The sequence below is a fragment of the Bombus vancouverensis genome, unplaced genomic scaffold (assembly GCF_051014615.1).
Source record: "Bombus vancouverensis nearcticus unplaced genomic scaffold, iyBomVanc1_principal scaffold0029, whole genome shotgun sequence".
Lineage (NCBI taxonomy): Eukaryota > Metazoa > Arthropoda > Insecta > Hymenoptera > Apidae > Bombus > Bombus vancouverensis.
The window spans coordinates 44368-62066 of record NW_027468920.1 but is presented as its reverse complement, the minus strand read 5'-3'; the positions used below and the strand labels follow the sequence as shown (position 1 = coordinate 62066).

Sequence of the window (17699 nt, the reverse complement as noted above, 5' to 3'; positions counted from 1 at the left end):
TATAACGTTTCATTCATAAAATCTATCATTAAAGTATATCTTCATAAAAATATCATTCCATACTAACGGTATATTTGGTGTCATACGAGATAACAGTTACCAGTGATGACATATGTAACTTTATAAAGATATATCGTTTTATTATATATTAAAAGAATGTACTCATTGCTGCTATATTTCAGATGAAAAAAAGGAGGCAATGATTTTACAGTAAAATCGTTCGTTTACAACTGATTCATTTACATTTCATGATAATACTGTGCATTCTGAATATGCTATGATTTGGTTTAAAATAATAAATAGTCCATTCTTGCATACTATTGCTCCAGCTTTACTTGTATTTTCGATATTGGTATAAATAGAAAGACAATTAATGTCGTTCGAGTCTATTTTCGGATCATTTATATTACGTTTAATCCATATAGTTATTATATGAGAGTATCGTAAAATTTGGAAGAATAAAACGTTCGTACAGGATGTACATTTTATAAGAACTCCAACAAATCTGCGTGTGCACCTAAAATACAAACTGATAGTGATTGTTCATAAGTTTATATACATTATCTAATGTCAATCGAAGGTATCAATTCTTTTTCTCCATAAGAGTACTTTTTCATTTATATGTGTTCAAAAATACATGTGTTCAACCGTGAAGCATATGTCACCTACAACGAAAAAGAGTTTTCCTATACTTAATATTTCCTTTATATACCTATGAAAGTCTATTCTTCGCGTAGTATGAAATTATGAATAAATCTGGAATATTGTTCAATCTGAAAAGAAAAATAACTTATTGACATCATTCATTGATACGAGATTCAGAATGTTTGTTTTGTCTTGCAGAGAAAGAAGGCAGCCCTTTCTTTTAATGTGAAATAGAAAGCGAAAATTTGAAAACAGATTTTTTGGAAATTTACTTGCAAATATCGTTTTCAATATCGTGATTTTCTTCCCAATGGTACTGTACTTTCAAATTTTCCAGTATCCCTCTAAAAACAAAAAGTCGAACCTCGTTATCATTAACATAGGCATTACAAGGAAGAGAAGTATTAGAAAGCAGCTCCTTTTTATTATGGATTTCTTTATAATCGTGTAAATAAGAAATTCCGGAAATTTTTTCCTCAAGAATTTAATTCTTGTGTTTTGATTGATAATTATTACACTGCATACTAACTTTTCGCATACTGTTCGCGTCTAACAATTTCCTAATAATAACTACTTCAAAATTACATATGTTCTTGCACGAATTCAAAAGTACGTATGATACAATTACAATTGATTCTAAAATAATAATTATTTAAAGATATTAAGATACTAATTAAACGTTTCACTATATTTCAAAATCTGGAACAACAAATTTTTATTTATAAAAAATGAAACTGTCTTTATATATTCTTTGTCATGATGCTATTTCTTATTACCATGTCGACATTTTTTAAAATTCATTTTGTTATCTCTACGCAATATGAAAATTCATATACTGCTTAATATTTTTTACATATTATCCATCCACCGCATGATATCTCCTGAAAAATCAAAATATTAATGTTATATTATTACAATGCTTCTTAAATTTCAATTTTTGACAAATTTGAAATCCAATATATTTTGCACAATTATTATTTATCAAAAAATTCTAAGTTAGTAACTTTCTTTTCAAATGGCAAATAACATATACTTTGACTTACCTGTAACTATTTGCTCCTAATCATCATTTCCTCTTATAGAACATCATTATTGTTCTTATAATTACTACCAGTGTCATAGATATTGTAGTGGCTACAACTGAATTAATAGAAAATGATAAATAACTGTGTATAACACTAACACATAACTGTGTATAACAATGACACATAACTTTTACTTACATATCAGTCGATAAGGGATTACTGTGATATCCTGTTGATGTTTCTTAAGGCACTTGATTAGGTGTGATACGGTATCATTCCTTATGGTATACTGTAGATAAGTATTTTAGAAAATGACAAGAATAAATCTAAATTATTCAGAGGTTCCAGTTTCGGCTTAGACATAAATACAGGACCATTTGCAAAGAAGAAAGGGTGCGTTTCTACAGCCTCGTTATAGTAACCATGAATACCAATCTCTGAATTACTGGTTACTAAACATAAATATCCTATAAAATTTAATATATTTCTTTAATTTTTAATACATACATGAGATAGTAGTTCTAAATTATGAATCATCCTACCTGTGATATTACACTTTTCCTTATAATATCATCACTCAAGTGAACAACATTAAGATCATGTAAACCATGTCATCCTATCTTACTGTGAAGATACTTAGTTATGTTATCTAACGTTACAAAAATATCATCAAATTCAAGTCCTTTTATTCACATCACATGGCCACGGCGATCTGGTTCTTCGTTATATAATGTTCTAAAATTTGTCGTATATATATGATGTACAAACCGTGATATCAAGGTATCAGTTCTTCCTTCCCAAGGGACAGTTTCATTAAAATTCTGATAGAATTAAAAATTAATCATTAATATTCTAACAATCATATATGTTAAATACATTATAGTCAATGATATATACCTGAGCGAATGTAGGGGTAATTCCTTGACAATTATAAATGTCATCAGCCCACATCATTGTGCCACTTCTTTGTACTCCAGCCTCTAGATTAACAGCCTAAACAAACATACAAAATTTTATAGAAGCTGTACAAAATATAGTATATACGCGCAATATTGAAGCGTTCAAGGGGATATAAAGGTAATGTACATCACATACACGTGTACTCTCATGCAACAAAATACAATTAGATTTAATAGTATAAGCTCTTTTATTCATCATAATAGATTGGAAATTTAAGTGTCTTACGAGGGTGAGTAAAAAGTTACCCGCTCTGTCGGTGTAGAATTTATTTTAAGCAATTGTCAAAAAAGACATACATCATTTTTTGACATAATCACTCAATTTCTGTATACACTTTGTCCATTTGCTGAAGGACCTTCGTATTTTCTCATTAAAAAATGTTTTGGGCTGAACTGCGAACCACGAATGCATCGTCGTCTTCACCTTTTCATCAGCTTTGTCGGCATCCATCTTGCACAAACTTTTTAAAACCCAAATCTGTCGTGCACTATTGCTTAAGCAGAGCCGTGGCTGATTTGCAAATGATTTGCCACATTATCCAGTGTCACTCGTCTATTCCATAGAGCATAAGTTCATGAGCACGTTCAATGTTGTCATCGTGGATGTGGACGGGCGTCCAGCTGTTTTTTCATAACACTTGTGCGATCTTCTTTGAACTTTTGTGCCCATTCAAACACACTTCGTGACAAAACACTTTCTCCATAATGTGCATTAAATCTTTGATAAATATAGGCATCAAACATAACCTCCGACCACAAGAAACGAATCACAGCATCCTGCACTGTTTTCCTGCAAATCACCATTGCAAAGCGCCATTACTCGCGCAACGGTCACAAACGAATAGACGTAACACAATGAAACCTACGCAGCAGCAATGAACAGATATTGACGTCATACGAAGAGTGCAGATGGATCAATACGGTGGACAGAAGTTTTAACTATCTGGAATGCGGATAAATTTTTACCGAGAGTCGTATAGGAATCTATAATCTGTAAGTACACCTTTGGCTGAATGGAAATTTCTCTTACATATAGTCAAAAATGCAGAAACAGTGTATTGAATTGGAAAGTGATAAAAAATAAGTGAAGTTTCGAGGTTGCATGTGATTGCATGAGTACACAGGACATTTTTAGCGAATAAAAAATAATTTTGAAAGACACGAGACTTATCTTGTATTTTATGCACTCTCTGTGTCCGAATTTCCAGAAGCTCTCTATCTTATGAAGTGTTTTAGATTAGCCGGAAAATTTTGTATGTACATACAAGAAGTATACGATCTAAGTGGAATATTCCATTATTCTCTTGATACAACAGAAACGAAATTTACAGAACTTCTCAGAAAGTTGGTTTATTATTACCAAATTAATAGAATTAATATACGTTTATCATCTTTACATACCTAAGTCGTGGAGGTTTATCGTGCGTAAAAAATTAGTGTCGTTTCAAAGTTACATTTCGTACATTTTAAGCCTATAATTTGTAACGTACAAAACAATGTAAATTTGAGCTGTTTCTTATCTCCACAATAAGAAAATCCAACTTTACGTTTTTTACACAATGATATTTATGGAACAGTAATATCATATTATTGCATCGCTTGGAGAATGAAGTCAAGGTACGATGTGACCCTAGTGTGAACGCTGGGATACCCAGCTGTGCCGCACTTATAAGCATAAGACACAATACCTATTAAATACGAGGTTAATTCATGTTGTATCAGCAGTGGTCCGCCGCGGTCAGCCTGAAAGGATCGTTAAATTTTTAATCAAAGATACTGAAATATATCGATCGAATTGTATTGAAATTATACTTATATACAGTAATAATCTTCTATTGATTTGTGTATTGAAATACTCCAATTTATAATGTACATGTTATATGTATTTTGAGCAAAACTAAGATTAGAAGGAAATTAGATTAAATACCATAATGAGGTGTGAGAAGTGGGCAAAACTATTAAATTGTGTTTATCTATTATTTTTAATGTTTAAGATGTCGATTTGATGTTAATTCGAATTGACGTGTCTTCAGATACCGTATAGTTTGTAGTAACTCTGTAACTTAATTACCGTACAAGAATCCTCTCCACCCTGAGCATGTTCGGCGCATATTATACCATCAGTGATATCAGGTGCATTAGGAAATTTGGAATAAGCTATTTTGCATTCGGCGTTCTTTATCACTGGCATTTGTACTTCCATTAATGCATTACGTCGTGGTCGTCCTACGAAGAAAATAAGAAAGATATTTAAGACTGAAACTGTTTAATTTTATTATAAAATTGATATCACTTAATAAATCTTAATGCTCCCTATCCAGCAAGAAGGGGGTTATAGCCGACGAAGTTGCTCTTTCGTAGGGGCTCTTTCGTACAAATGGGATATACGTACCCTGAAAAATAAAAAAATAAATGAAAATGCAGGAAACGAATGACCAAAAGTATGAGAAAGAATTGTACACGCTTTATGACACAATATATGTGTACAGTAAGAAATTTCAGGATATGATACTTCAGTAATACTCAATAGCATATATATATATATATATATATATATATGCTATTTGAGGACTTACTCGAAAATGGCACCTCCTCCACCAATCTAAGAATGGCAATATTATGATTGTGTATGTTTTCTATTCCATCCATATGTGCACAATGTGCTGTGGTCAAAACATGCCTAGCCGTTATCAGGGAACCTCCGCACTTCCATAGTGGTTTGTCTGGGTTTCGGGGATTACGAAAACCTAATGCAGGGATCCATGGCCAAGCGCCTAAAATGCAATAGTCATAGTTGTGAATATACATAATTTTTTCTCACATAATGAGTAACAACGATTATTACCTATTCGATATTCGATCATACAGCAGACGATAAGTACATACGTACAAATACTCTGAAATAGAGATTTGATAAAGACAGAAATTAAATTTTTATTCCAGTGGAATACAAATTATTAAATAATTCTATATAATTTCTATTTGAACTATACTGAACTATAAAGTTCAAACGTGTAATTTCTGCCCTAACAGTTTTTGATCTCTATCCATATTATTACTCCTATATCAATTTTTTATTTCAAGCAAAAAGATACTCTTCCTAACATGAAGTAAAAGAAAGAAATAATTCAAGTTAATAAGTAAAGTTACTACCGATAAAATCATAGCATTATTATTTAGTCTAATTGAAATGTACATTGATGTGCTGTTTAATGCCTTTAAAGTTCATTCTTTGCAGTAAATGGCTTATTATTAATCGGAAAGAAAGACATAAAACGTACCAAGTTCAGCTGGTTTACCATCGACCACCCTGGTATGAGAGACGTTGCTAAAACCACAGTATGGTGGTCGCCAAGCCTTATACTTATACACAGTTTTTATTAAAATTTCTCTCTTCTCTTTGTTTGGATCGTCCGGACAGCAAACGATCGTAACATTGCCCTGGTATCTGCACACTGATCGTCTATAAAAATCGGTGGCTGTACGGTACTGTATCTGCCATATTTCTTGCAGAGGTTTAAATTTTCTGTAGTCAAGGCACCTGCCTTCTTGATTGTCCGGTGTGGTACATTCTGGATCAAACAATTTTAAAACATTTATACAGTTCAAAGATGCGTAAGAAAGCGACACCGATTACTCAACTTTCGAAGTAAAAAGCCGATCAAGTCCACCGGATTGCCCTACAGACACGTATTAATCCGTAAGAGTTAGTCATCATGTTGATAATAATTATCTAAAGAAACTTTTCACGTGAAAATATAAAATTTTAATTGATTAGATATTGTGTTAGCCATACTTAAGAAAGAAAATGAAAATGAATGAAATGAAAGAAAAGGACTACCTTCAACCTCATTTTTTAAATAAACACTTTGTCAGTTTTGCGGTAAATAAATTCTTAGGAATTCAGGACAGTTTTTAGTGAATCATTTTGTTTCGACCGTTCACGGAGAGACGCGATCGCGGGATAGCACGTCAACGAGAGTTGTAAGTTCCCGTTACGATTAAATAATCGACGCCACGAACTGATCGATCCCCTTATTTCGATTATGATAATAAGGGTAGTTCAATGAAATTCCACAGAATTAACACAAATAAATTAATGTTTATTTCAACAACTTATTAACTAGAAAGATATAAGAGGAACAAAAAAAATGTAATTGCGTTTTGGTTGATAAGTAATGCGCGACATACCACATGTGTTGACGGTTCGACTTCTCGAAAAGTTCTGAACGCCTTTCGATTTTTTTCGTTTTTTCTGGAAGGCGACCCCCACTACGTTCGGATCACGCCACATTCTTTTACTGCGAGGTAAAATACGGGCCACGAGTCGACGTTTCTGGAAGTCGCCCTGCTTAATGAACCACGCGCTTGCCATTACAATGTTTGTTTGCCGGGCAGACGCGACGATCCGTCTGCGACATTATAGTGGCGCGATCGATAGTTAAGAATATGACCTATGGTAAGCCGCATGGCGTAACATTCTCTCCCCGTTGAGAGGGTACCGATCAAACTAGCGAGGTGTGGTTGAAGTTCCCATCTTATTTCGTCTCGGTGGCTAGTTGTTCGGGTTTCTCGAGATCGGGTTGAATTGGCAGTGGGACAAGCCTTTTGACGCCCCGATCCAAAATGCTCTTTGCCGTCTGAACTGTAGCTGTCCGGATGACACCATCGGCGCCTGGATGAACCTTGATAACTCGGCCCAGAGGCCAATGCATGGAGGGAACGTTGTCCTCTCTGAGGATGACGATTGTGCCCTTTTGGATGCTGTGTCCACCCTTGCTCCATTTATTGCGGTTGGTTAGCTCGTTCAAATACTCCTTATGCCAGCGGTTCCAAAAATGTTGTTTAAGCTGTTGGATATGCTGCCATTTGGAGAGTCGGTTCGATGGAATGTCTCTGAAATCTCGATCACGTAAGCACATTAATGAATCGCCAATGAGGAAATGTCCGGGAGTGAGGGCTAGGAGATCATTTGGATCGGTGGAGATAGGAGTTAGCGGGCGGGAATTGAGGACTGCTTCTATTTCTATGATAAGAGTATTACGGTGTTAAGCTCATATGTTTCTGTTTCTCCACTCGCGCTGCGCCATAATATCCTTTGATATTTCCGATCCTCTGGTCGTACGAGGAATTGCCGATACATTTTCTCGATGTCGCCAGTGAGTACATACTGATGAGCGCGGAATCTAATTAATATACAAAATAAATTGTGAATTGATTCGAGAATATAGGATTTCCCCATTTTCATGATTATCGTGATTTTTGTATAAATATATTTTTTAAGATACTAATAATTAGGTACTTATAAATTAGTATTATCAATTATTTTGCATTTATAATTCCGCCTCTAGTATAAGTGTTAATTGAAAACTAACTTTATGTTTCAAAAAGTACTAGCAAAGTCGTTGAGTAACAAGCCACTGATGCTAACACAAATAGCATTGTCGTAATTAAATATTTCTAAATATTCATTTTTCATTTTGAACCTGTAGAAACAATTTATTATATATACTATTAGCTAAGTAATTGCATACTTAATTAAGTCGAAATATAAAACTTAGTTATTTTAATAATTTAGAAAATAAAAAACTGACAAACATTTCAATTTAATTTATGGTTGGAACAAAAGACAGTTATTTTTCATTAATTGAAATATTGCAATGCAGAGTACTTTCCAAAATACGCCGAGAGTATTCCTGATGGTGAAACGAGCGTTGCTTCATCGAACGCAGCTAAAGAAAACATCTATGTAGTTGGTGGTACGATGCCTGAAACAGAGGGCGATAAATTGTACAATACCTGTACTATTTGGGGTCCCGATGGAACTTTGATAGCAAGACATCGAAAGGTAAGTAATATATTCCTTTATGGCTTTGAATTTGAAAATATTGGGGTGAAGAAAGTGACTCTATCTAGGAATAATTTAGGAATATACATATGTACATACGTATACTATAACCAATTCTATAATTTGCGGTTTATAAAATACGTTATGATACGGGAAACGCCCATTTTTGTTGTAATGTGTAATATAAATTTTTCACATACTTAAAATATTATTATACTTATTTTTTCTCCTTTTTAAACATTATTAAATGATAAGATTTTTTAATAAAAGAAAGTGATAAAAACGCTGTCAGTTATTAAATAAAAAACAATTAAAGTTTAGGAGTTGGTAACTTTGATATTAAATTACAAAAGTTGCAGCAATAGAATTAGCGACCACATTTTTATGTTATTAGGTACATCTATTCGACATCGACATTCCTAATAAGATTACTTTTCGAGAGAGTGATTCACTCAGTCCTGGTGACTCCCTAACGACGTTCGATGTGAAGGGCTGCAAAATAGGTATTGGCATTTGCTATGATATTAGATTCGAGGAAATGCACGCATTTATCGGAACAAAGGTACAGTAACTTAATCGATCAATACTTAACTAGCAAAAAATTAAATATCTTTCTTAAATATATTCTATATAAAATTAATATAATCTGTAACTCTGTATAAAAAGAAGCTTAATTTAAAAAACCAGTATATTTGCTGAAAATGAAACAAATAAAAGAATTAAAAGCACAATAAGAAGACTGTCCTCGCATATTCAGAAATGATGGAATGTGAACCGAGCAACTACGAAGTTAATTGGTATTCGGTGGCTTCATATTTCCTGCTTCTCTGGGTTAGGTTGCCAAATGCTGATATATCCAGCGGCATTCAATATGACCACTGGACCACTGCACTGGTCATTACTTCAGCGTTTCAGAGCGAATGATAATCAATTATACGTTGCCTGCATATCACCGGCTCGTGTTCCTTAAGCAAGTTACGTCGCATGGGGACATACACAGTTGACCCATCCCTGGGGAAAGATTCTTTACGATTTGGAAACTCAAGAGAATATGGCAGTCACCGATATATAAAAAAAAAAAAAAAAAAACTGGCGAACCGTGTGTTACCACAACGAGACCCGCGATGCTATTTGTCTCTTTAAATTGTGCCGCAACTCGTTTTTGAGATCTTTGCCAGGGGCGCGTTAAAATATGCTGAAAATATATTTCTGGCTTTTCTGGGGTTTAACTGAAATATGACAAATAACGTTGTAAAACATATGTACTTATGACTTACAGAGTAATTGAGTGTACAAAATATATAGTATACAAAATAGCCAGCGATTTAGGGCTTTAAAAGATCAAAAGAAAAGAAAAGAAAAGAAAAGAAGAAAGATAATATGTTGTGGCAGTCTAAGTCGATCTAAGAAAATAGATAAAGGGAGGGAGGGGCAAAGCTAGTTAATCTGGAAAGAATCCAAGCGTCAATTTCAAGCATTTACAGAGAATCAAGCGGGCTGGTTAAAGTCGTGAGTTGAGCAATTATCCCGCGTTAGGTTCAATCAGGTTAGTCCCACGCGAAATTGATCCAACCATGCGAAAACGAGTGTATTCTGATTTCTGTCGCAGATACTTCTGGCTAGTGCAGTATCTACACGGTGGTTGTTGAAATAGCCGCTTCTCATCTATTTTCCGCAGCGCGGACATAATCCTTTGATCCCTTACGACTAACGAAGTTTTCGAAGATGTACGGCAGTTTGAGATTCTACTTGAAAATGATCATGATTGCGGTCTGTGTGCCGTCTGCTCTTCTTTTTGTCCTTCCGTTAAAGACTGGTAAGTTGATACTGATTAATTATGCGACCGAAACCCTATATAATGGCTACAAAAATGCCGCTAATATAATATTCCTTCTTTCTTGTATCTGTCTGCCTCTCAGGTCGTTTTACTAATTACAATAAGTAATTTCGACTTCTTTGCGCTCTCTTTTAACGCATTCGAGACCGAAAGAAATTCATATCAGTCAGTAGGCAAGGGTATAATATACATATTTTATATATAACTTATGTAGTAATGTATATATCATGTTAATTTCATATTTTTTCAATATAGAATTATTATATATATATATAACTGTACATAATACATTATAGAATAACATAGTATATAATTTTATATTTTAAAAATATGAGGCATACTATTTAAGATTGTCATCGATTTAAAATCAAAGTATGAAAAGGATACCCTGGAGAGCGTAAAACACAGAATCATTCTAACTAAACATTCAGATCGTACCAACACCTAGGTATCGTCTTACAATTAAATCTCGGTCTCGAATGGATTAAAATGAAATACATACTTGCAGCTTCAACATCTTCAATATCGAGGAGATTCAAACTTTACAAATAAATGTAAATTGCGATGTAAAACAAAGCGATGTAAAAAGGGAAAAAGGAGGAAAGAAGGAACGGGGAAGCAAAGAGAAGAAACGAATTTTTCATTTTCTCGAAACTGGATCAAGTTTCAATGCGTTAAAAGAGAGCGCAAAGAAGTCGAAATTACTTATTGTAATTAGTAAAACGACCTGAGAGGCAGACAGATACAAGAAAGAAGGAATATTATATTAGCGGCATTTTTGTAGCCATTATATATGGTTTCGATCGCATAATTAATCAGTATCAACTTACCAGTCTTTAACGGAAGGACAAAAAGAAGAGCAGACGGCACACAGACCGCAATCATGATCATTTTCAAGTAGAATCTCAAACTGCCGTACATCTTCGAAAACTTCGTTAGTCGTAAGGGATCAAAGGATGATGTCCGCGCTGCGGAAAATAGATGAGAAGCGGCTATTTCAACAACCACCGTGTAGATACTGCACTAGCCAGAAGTATCTGCGACAGAAATCAGAATACACTCGTTTTCGCATGGTTGGATCAATTTCGCGTGGGACTAACCTGATTGAACCTAACGCGGGATAATTGCTCAACTCACGACTTTAACCAGCCCGCTTGATTCTCTGTAAATGCTTGAAATTGACGCTTGGATTCTTTCCAGATTAACTAGCTTTGCCCCTCCCTCCCTTTATCTATTTTCTTAGATCGACTTAGACTGCCACAACATATTATCTTTCTTCTTTTCTTTTCTTTTCTTTTCTTTTGATCTTTTAAAGCCCTAAATCGCTGGCTATTTTGTATACTATATATTTTGTACACTCAATTACTCTGTAAGTCATAAGTACATATGTTTTACAACGTTATTTGTCATATTTCAGTTAAACCCCAGAAAAGCCAGAAATATATTTTCAGCATGTTTTAACGCGCCTCTGGCAAAGATCTCAAAAACGAGTTGCGGCACAATTTAAAGCGAAAAATAGCATCGCGTGTCTCGTTGTGGTAACACACGGTTCGCCAGCTTTTTAAAAGCGCTCTCCGTCTGCTTTTTCCTCTCTTCCCTGTCTCTTCCTTTTTCCTTAACAAGCGAAACCATTTTCGCGAGGACGAGAGTACGGAAATGACGTACTGGCAATTTTGTTTTGTGATAATACAAGCAGCTCGGTTTCAGTGAATTAAACTTGGCCCCAAGCTTCTACTTATCTACCTTCCTTTCCTTTATTTTCCCTTCTATATCGGTTTTGCGGTTTTCCACATTTCCATCACAATAAACCATGTTTTTTCTCGATTTTACATGTTAGCCAATGATTCACGGCAAAAGCGTCGACTGTAAAAATATTTGTAGTTGCAATAGCAACAAGTATGTTTTCTCAAATAGAAAATATTGGGAGCGTACACGCTGGCAAAACAATTCATGAATAGCTCGTCCTCTGCTTGTTATTTGTTTCGATACTGTTAGCAAACAAATTCATGAAACATACTGGTATAGCGTAAAATGAACATAAAAGTTTTGCGTACACTTGAGAGCTGAACTTTGGTTGTTATACGTATATTATACATATACGCACACAGTTATGCATATGTATATATATATATATAGAAAATTCCTTAGAACTTTGAGCTTAATGACATATTAAAATCATTAACATTAAGGAGGTGAACTTTACTTACCAATTACCAAAGTTTCTTCCGCCAAATAATACATAAAAATTGAAAAAGATAATGTAACTAGTTTTAACTTTTTTTTGTGTTATAATTTGAATCACTCGATTTATCCGACTGAGGATGGTCGATCGCAATCTCAATTTATACGTATTCTCATCGCATGAAATAGATCACATGAGGGATTTTCAAAAGTCGATGGAATATTAATCGCGATTAATTATTTGTAGGTGTAAAGCAGTCACCTAATGAATTATTGAGTACCAGGAATGTTAGCGGTAAACAGGATTGCGGCTATGAATGATTCTCTAATGTGTATATTAGAGATGAATTTGATAATTTATCCTCATAATATGCAATCCGCTTTTAAGTGGAAATCATAATTAACAATTTCTGTTTGATTAAATATAAAGGGCAGATAAATCGATACGCTTAAATCAATATTAGAATTTCTTAACATTTTTATCAAATATTTTAGCACTGTAAAAGCGTCGTAGTAGAGAAATATTAGGTTGTTCCAAAAGTTTCTTTCGTTTTATAAGAAAGTAATAGATGTACAACATTTTTCGTTTTATATTATTTTATTGAATTACGTGTGGTCCACCTTTTTCCAATTTAATGTAAAATAATATAGAATAACATAAAACAAAATATGTTGCGCATCTGTCATTTCTTTATAAAACGAAAGAAACTTGGGACAACCTAATAGAAATTTACTTTTATTATCCATTATAAAAATGGATTGTTAATCCTCTAGGAGATACGAACAATATAATTGCAATTAATAAGGAATAAGTTAGCATAACTTAAACCAGCTTTTGCAGAAGGCTATTAGCTAAAGATGTTTATTAAACAATGACAACATGAATTTTCTTAAGTACCCCATTTGGTACTTAATCTACTTCGTAAGTACTGTGTGTCCTAGCCTTCAAAGGATGCAATTTTAACCAGAATGTTTCACATTACTTACCCGTATTATTTCCTTGTAATATAATTTATATTTACATTATCTACGTTACGTTATATTCTACGCGTTAATGTAATGTGATTTTTATTTCTAATCGAAGTTATTCAAAATTTGTAGTATCTCAATAAAAAATTAACAGCCTGCAAAAACTTCACAGAAGCATTAGTATCTTCGAAACTATTGAATTCAAATGGCTAATATTCCTTAACAATATGCACTCGACGACGTTTATCGAGAGAAGTATGTGGCGTAATAGTTAAACTTTCAATTCATATACATATATCGTTTATGAAAAAGTAGTCATTCTGCTTTTGTGATCTGTGACACACTATAAATTCTCATAAGCTAACTAACGCCTAATCTTCTGTAACGTATTAATATAATATAGGTATGTATATCTCGACTTTGAGCAACCAATTGGTGCTAAATAAGCTTTAGTACATACTTCTTACACGTAACAAAAGACCAGTTAACATCTCTGCTCTTAAAAGAAAAACGAAAGAAGCTCTGAAAAGCTGCAGAGTTCAGGTCGAATAACACCAGCTCAGATAAATGACCCTCTAACTTTCCTTTGTCCTCATCGACGTCAGTGATTTTAAAGCTAGTTATAAAGTGCACTTCTCAGCCAGCGTCCACGGCAGTCAATATTATTTAACGGGTCTTAACGCGATGTAAAAAGGGAAAAAGGAGGAAAGAAGGAACAGGGAAGCAAAGAGAAGAAACGAATTTTTCATTTTCTCGAAACTGGATCAAGTTTCAGGCTGCTCGCCAAAGAGTCTGTAGCTAACGAGACAAGATTAGACAAACCACGCTTTAAAATTCCCACAGAACTATAATAATCCTCGAAATCAATACGATTCGTCGATCCATCGCCTGATTAAAAAATGAGATAGGATGAAGCTCACTAGTCGGCCTTTGAACTTTCAATAGCGCTTACGGCTCGTATACTCTAGTTTGAATGCTACAATGTAAGCCAAGTCAGCTGTAACTAGCGTTCGCATGATTGTCGCTATCTATTATTCACGCGTTACACGTTCACCAGACAAACGCGTCTACCGGTTGACATTGTTTTCTGTCCTGAGTTTCAAAGCAATTATGTTGCTTCGTGTAATCAAATCTCGCCAAACTAACGATAAGTTCTTGTTTGATCTTACACAGTTATTAAAACTATACAAGTTAAACCAATCTAGCCTAAACAAGTAATGTCGTTATATATTCTTTTTTAAATCTATATATTGTTTAATAAATCGTGGTTAGGATATAGTAGCTGACAAAAATATTCGGACAAATATATTTGTAGAAACATTTTAAGAGTGTATTATGCATAGTGGCACTATTTAATACTGTACTGTGACTATCATGGTCGTGTTGGTATTATTCGAAACTAATCTGAAAATCTGTATGGAATTTGTAAGATATTTAGTCCGAGTACTGTGCATTACTGATATGTACACAACCGAGACGAGATAACGAAGGTACTGCTCTCCATCGTTCATCGCTACGCGTTGCTAATAGCAACGTATAATGCATATATGTAGTATCGTGGACGAAAGGCCTGGGAAATATCGGACGAACTATGAACAGTGTCGCGAGAGCCGAGGCGCCGTCGGGCCCATCAATGTGTCATCGGTCTTTTCAAGTGCATAGTTTCGTGGAAAAGACCTACGTGACCCTGGCCACGAGCGTCTGCAGAACACGTGTGCGGTGGGCCTAGGAAAAGGGCAATAGAATGCGACAACAGTTAGTCGAGGAACAGAGCGCGAGTCGAGAAACAGTGTGCGAGTCGAAAAGCAGAGAGTGCGATTCGAGGAGCCGAGTGCGAGTCGAGCGGAGACGGAGGTTGCGAGTGGCGTTGCCGAGAGAGTGTGGATTGCGTTGTTTTCTGTACGTTTGGTGTGAATAGTTCCAGTTAATCAACAATCGTCTTTTCTGTCTGATTAACATCTCTATTGTCCACTCTTTGTAAACATATTACATCACGATATTACATATATATCTCGCAAAGACCATAAAAGTACCCAATGGAACCACGTTTAATATTTGATAATAATGTCCCATTACAGTTTCGTCATTTTCAATTAATTAAACACGACCCTCTCTTTAAAAATTAGAAGATAAAATACGTAATACAAATCTACTCGAAATCTTTTAAACCTTACGGACGACCTTACGGACCTTACTTATGGTCTTTAAAAGCAGCAGGGATTAGCAGAATATTAACTGCGAATTTTTCTTGGACCGCAGCATGCAATATGAAATATGGTTATTAAAATGTACACTGAAAATTTCATATCCATAAGATACTCGTGCTTGTAGGACCTTGAAAATGAATTCTTAACCCAAATAGTCGACCGAGATACTCGAGAAATTTTGTGAAGCTGACGTCAATACCAATATGTACCGTCGTTGTGCTATTATTTCGTGATAAGCCGTATTGATTGCACTTCCATTTCACGGAATTAATTTTTCCACACAAAAAGTGATAACGATAATCGAAAAAAGAAAAATATACTACCACTTTTTGTATTAGCATACACAAGCGCACTCGATTTTACACGAGTATACAATTTGCAAATTCGACGGAACGATCGGATTTAATTATTTTTTCGATATTTCAGGTATCAAGTTTTATTTACACATCGAACGTTGAAATACGGCGAAATACAAAATGTACAAACCACTCTGGACATTAATTAACTTTAAACGTTATTGATTAATTAAAGAAACCAACCATTGTGTTGATTTTTACATTTTGAAAAATTGTTATCCACTTTTGCTTTGTTTAAAAATTGAAAAAAAATACTTTTATTGTAAGTCACGAGTATCTCTTTTATTTATTTAAACTTTAGATCAAATATTACAATTTATAAATATATCATTTATTTAGATATACTTGTAATATCTGTTTTATAAGTTTGTACAACCATTTATCTATTTATCTATTTTATTTGCACATAATCTTTTTAGACTGATTTTGTAAAGAATAAAAAATTGTGATTCTATTTAAAAACGATCGTGTCAGACTCAAGTGATAAGCGATATATATTTCAGCGATATATATATATATATTCAGATTTCACCATCACATAAACGGTGCTATTGGAAACGTTTCACAATAGACGTCTTATAAGCGCCTGCGATGTCCGTCATATGTAAAGCTATACCACTGAATCACGGCCGCCATTTAGTGATTAAGGTCGATCACTTAGAGTTGTTAATCCGACATAATGGCGAGCAATACATCGAAGACATTATTGGAAACACAGTTACAGTTTAATTTCATTGAGCTTATTTGCAAATAAATGTGTACAATATATTTTAGAGGTTTTAAATATTATTGCTGACTAAACTTCGCGTCTGCGCATCATCTTTCTTTAACTTTTTTTGCATTTTCTTATCGACGCATGAAGACGAAATGCGTAAATTTTATTATTTATTTAAACATTACTATATTGTGCTCAAAGTAGCGGAATATCGTTCTATTATCAATATATGAAGAACTAAAAGAATTAAAAAAGAATTAAAAGAATATGTAGTTCAATCAATACTTCGTGTATTTTTCTATCTCCACAAGACAATATCCGGACCAGTTACGCTTACAGTATCAACAAAGATTTGTCCAGCCATACGGAATAAGTCGTACTCAGTAGTTTAAAAGTATTAACCGCACGAACTCCAGAAACACTTTTGAAGTAACTTTCGAACCAATAAATCCCCGAACTAAGAACTGTCATATTTCGTCTCTATTTATCGAATATTGTTAGAAAATGCAAAAAAAAGAAGTTAAATAGAAAAAGTACTTGGAAACTTAAAAGAAAAAATCTCGAAAAATCTCTTAATACTTTTTACTGTCGTCTTAAGACGCACCATATGTTAAGCTTCTTCGTAGTTACAACTTTTACCGCAGATGTAACGAACTGACAAATGCTTCGAATGGCGCGCGCGCGTCAACGCCTACACTTAAATTTTAAATAAATGTTTTTAAATAAATGTTTAAAATAATACATTAAATGTATTAACTTTCTTGCGCAATTTCATTTAATTTCTTACGATATGGAGGGTTTAATTACGTTTAAGATATCTATTTGAATCTTTTAAATTCGAAGTTTTTTAAAAAATTACCTTAAACTTTATAAAATTAAATCGTTTTTCCACTTTGTTGTATCATAAAACAGTTACTTAAATTCAAACCTTACCGTCGTCTTAAAATATTCTATATT

The 17699-nt window shown here is 33.9% G+C and overlaps 2 protein-coding genes across 5 annotated transcripts; one reads left to right on the top strand and one right to left on the bottom strand.

Moving 5' to 3' along the window:
* Nucleotides 1-219: 219 nt before the first annotated feature.
* LOC143304273 (venom serine protease Bi-VSP-like) lies at nt 220-5105 on the bottom strand. 3 transcript variants are annotated; one of them, XM_076626693.1, is made up of 8 exons: nt 4701-5105; nt 4318-4372; nt 2876-3419; nt 2568-2663; nt 2213-2491; nt 1869-2137; nt 1689-1785; nt 220-1526 (listed from the first exon to the last, which is right to left on the bottom strand). In XM_076626693.1, exons 1-3 carry the CDS (start codon nt 4830-4832, stop codon nt 3397-3399), a joined length of 210 nt encoding a protein of 69 aa, XP_076482808.1. In that variant the 5' UTR covers nt 4833-5105; the 3' UTR covers nt 220-1526; nt 1689-1785; nt 1869-2137; nt 2213-2491; nt 2568-2663; nt 2876-3396. The 3 variants fall into 3 exon arrangements, with proteins under 3 accessions (XP_076482808.1, XP_076482806.1, XP_076482807.1); XM_076626691.1 differs by lacking the exons at nt 4318-4372; nt 4701-5105 and having other exon boundaries at nt 3054-3192; XM_076626692.1 differs by lacking the exons at nt 4318-4372; nt 4701-5105 and having other exon boundaries at nt 2927-3066.
* LOC143304272 (omega-amidase NIT2-like) lies at nt 3510-17490 on the top strand. Of its 2 annotated transcripts, none has more exons than XM_076626688.1 (5): nt 3510-3622; nt 8296-8477; nt 8872-9039; nt 10087-10293; nt 14895-17490. In XM_076626688.1, the coding sequence occupies exons 2-4, from the start codon at nt 8394-8396 to the stop codon at nt 10129-10131; spliced, it is 297 nt and encodes a 98-aa protein (XP_076482803.1). In that variant the 5' UTR covers nt 3510-3622; nt 8296-8393; the 3' UTR covers nt 10132-10293; nt 14895-17490. The 2 variants fall into 2 exon arrangements, with proteins under 2 accessions (XP_076482803.1, XP_076482804.1); XM_076626689.1 differs by having other exon boundaries at nt 9314-10293.
* Nucleotides 17491-17699: the final 209 nt, after the last annotated feature.